This window comes from Mus caroli, chromosome 14 (genome assembly GCF_900094665.2).
Source record: "Mus caroli chromosome 14, CAROLI_EIJ_v1.1, whole genome shotgun sequence".
Taxonomy (NCBI): Eukaryota; Metazoa; Chordata; class Mammalia; order Rodentia; family Muridae; genus Mus; species Mus caroli.
This window is the reverse complement of record NC_034583.1, coordinates 25,297,374-25,299,438: the sequence shown is the minus strand read 5'-3', so window position 1 is coordinate 25,299,438 and position 2,065 is coordinate 25,297,374. Positions and strand designations below refer to the sequence as shown.

General features: G+C 52.7%; 1 protein-coding gene across 4 annotated transcripts in view; it reads left to right on the top strand.

Annotated features, from left to right (window-relative positions):
* The window catches only part of Wdfy4 (WDFY family member 4), a 218,847-nt gene that overhangs the window by 205,350 nt on the left and 11,432 nt on the right, over positions 1-2,065 (top strand). For 3 of the 4 annotated variants that reach the window (XM_029469142.1, XM_029469139.1, XM_029469140.1), the window contains 2 exons: positions 879-1,063; positions 1,626-1,784. In XM_029469142.1, coding sequence (XP_029325002.1) covers positions 879-1,063; positions 1,626-1,784 — 344 coding nt within the window. The remainder of the gene's footprint in view (positions 1-878; positions 1,064-1,625; positions 1,785-2,065) is intronic. The other variant, XM_029469141.1, reaches the window with a different exon arrangement.

Sequence of the window (2,065 nt, the reverse complement as noted above, 5' to 3'; positions counted from 1 at the left end):
TCTCTCTCTCTCTCTCTCTCTCTCTCTCTCTCTCTCTCTCTCTCTCTCTCTCACACACACACACACACACACCTCTTGCACACACATACAAAAACACATTCCATAACACCCCTCCAGAGACAAATGACAGGCTGTGCAACCCCTGTTGCTCCCAAGCATCCAGATGCACATATGTATGGAGTTGACAGCTAAGGACATGTGCCCTGGAGCAGGTACCTGGGAGTCTCAGCCCTACAGCTTCCTAGCTTGTGTGAATTGTAGAGTTCTGGAAGAGGGCGGTTTTCTTGTAACAGTGCTAGAGAGAGCCATCTGCATTGAACACAGACTTTTCCCATGTTATATATGCCTGTGCTGGCCAGGAAGCATACTCTGGGAGGGGACCATTATCTCTGCTCCTCCAAAGAGACTGCAGGAAGGAAGGAAGGGGTAGACTTCCCTGGGATACCAGCTGGTCATCAGAAAGCTGGCCTCTGAGCTGGATTCCAACTGGGGCCAGGGATGGCTTCCAGAATTTAGCTAGTGAAGCTATGGTGGGATCAGGGCCACATGTCTGCGGTCCCTCCAAAGTACACTGGAAGGATAGGTGGACAGAGGCACCCAAGCTCTGTGGCTTTGGATCATCTGTTCCAATATACTATCTGGGCTTCTTCTGATATCACCGATGGAGTCATTGAAACTTGTGAGTCCCAGTTAGGGATGGAGCTGGAGAAGGGGCACTGAGGCTGCTCCTAAGCAGGAGGCACCAGAGCCTCAGTCAGTGGTTCCTGGCCAGGCAGGATGTTTAATGAAGCTCTGTATTCTGCAGTGTCTTCTCTCTGGGCCCAGTGCAAGGGGTTGTTTTTCTCATTGCATACCCCAATAGACTCACTGGGGAGCAGATATGTACCTCCTCTCTCTAGGGTCAGAATCCCCCAAAGGGGCCATCGGCCACATCGTCCCTACTGAGAAGTCGATCCTAGCGGTGGAGAAGAACAAGCTGCTGATGCCCCCTCTCTGGAACAGGACCTTCAGCTGGGGCTTTGATGACTTCAGTTGCTGCCTGGGAAGCTACGGCTCTGACAAGGTGACGGCACACGGTGGGGTGATGGGGCAGGGCTTGGGGGTCTTGACTCTCTCTCAGGTGCACGGGTTGGCAAAGCACACTATTACCCCAAGCAACCAAATCTGACTGATCATGGGGCTACCCAGAGCCCACCCAGATGTGCACTTACACTGGGTGGAATTGCTTGGGTCCCTTCACCCCAGGCACCACTCAGATGAGAAAGGCTCAGGCTGAACATTTAACAGCTTCCAAGAAGGGCTCTCTCTCTCTCTCTCTCTCTCTCCCCCCCCCTCTCTCTCTCTCTGTGTGTCTGTGTGTGTGCCTACGTAATAGTCCCACAGTACTTTTAGGCTAAGCTGCCCCCCACCCCACACATGTCCATGGGTTTTTACAGCGTCTGCATAGCTATGCAGCAAGTGTCTGCCTGTTCGCCTCTCCAGACAAGCTGGCATGGGAGCTCTCTCATGGGAACACATCAGGAATTGGCCTAAACCTGGCTGTGGGTTCACCTATGGGCTCCCAACTTCTCTGACATGGCTGCTCAGTATCTGCTGTGTCAGCATTCAGTACGCATCTCCCACAGATCCTGATGACCTTTGAGAACCTGGCTGCCTGGGGTCCCTGTCTGTGCGCTGTATGCCCCTCCCCCACGATGATCGTCACATCCGGGGCCAGCACAGTGGTGTGTGTCTGGGAGCTGAGCCTGGTCAAAGGTCGCCCAAGAGGTCTGAAACTCCGACAGGTATGTGCCCTTCATAGGTGTGGTATCTCTGGCAACCATGGTGCCAAAGCAGGAGTGGAGGTCAGTTGGAAGACAGCTCTGTCATTTGGGAATGGTTTCAGTCCCTAAGTAGATCAGATGAGCAGGCACCTCCATGGACGCCTGACCATAGCACATGACACAGTTGCTCCCATGTAGCCCTGGACTAGAAAAAAATCAGTCTCCTGGACCAGGGGCTATGCAGAGAAACCTCCATCTTTCAAAAAAACCAAAAAACAAAAAAAAAAGAAGGAAGGAAGGAA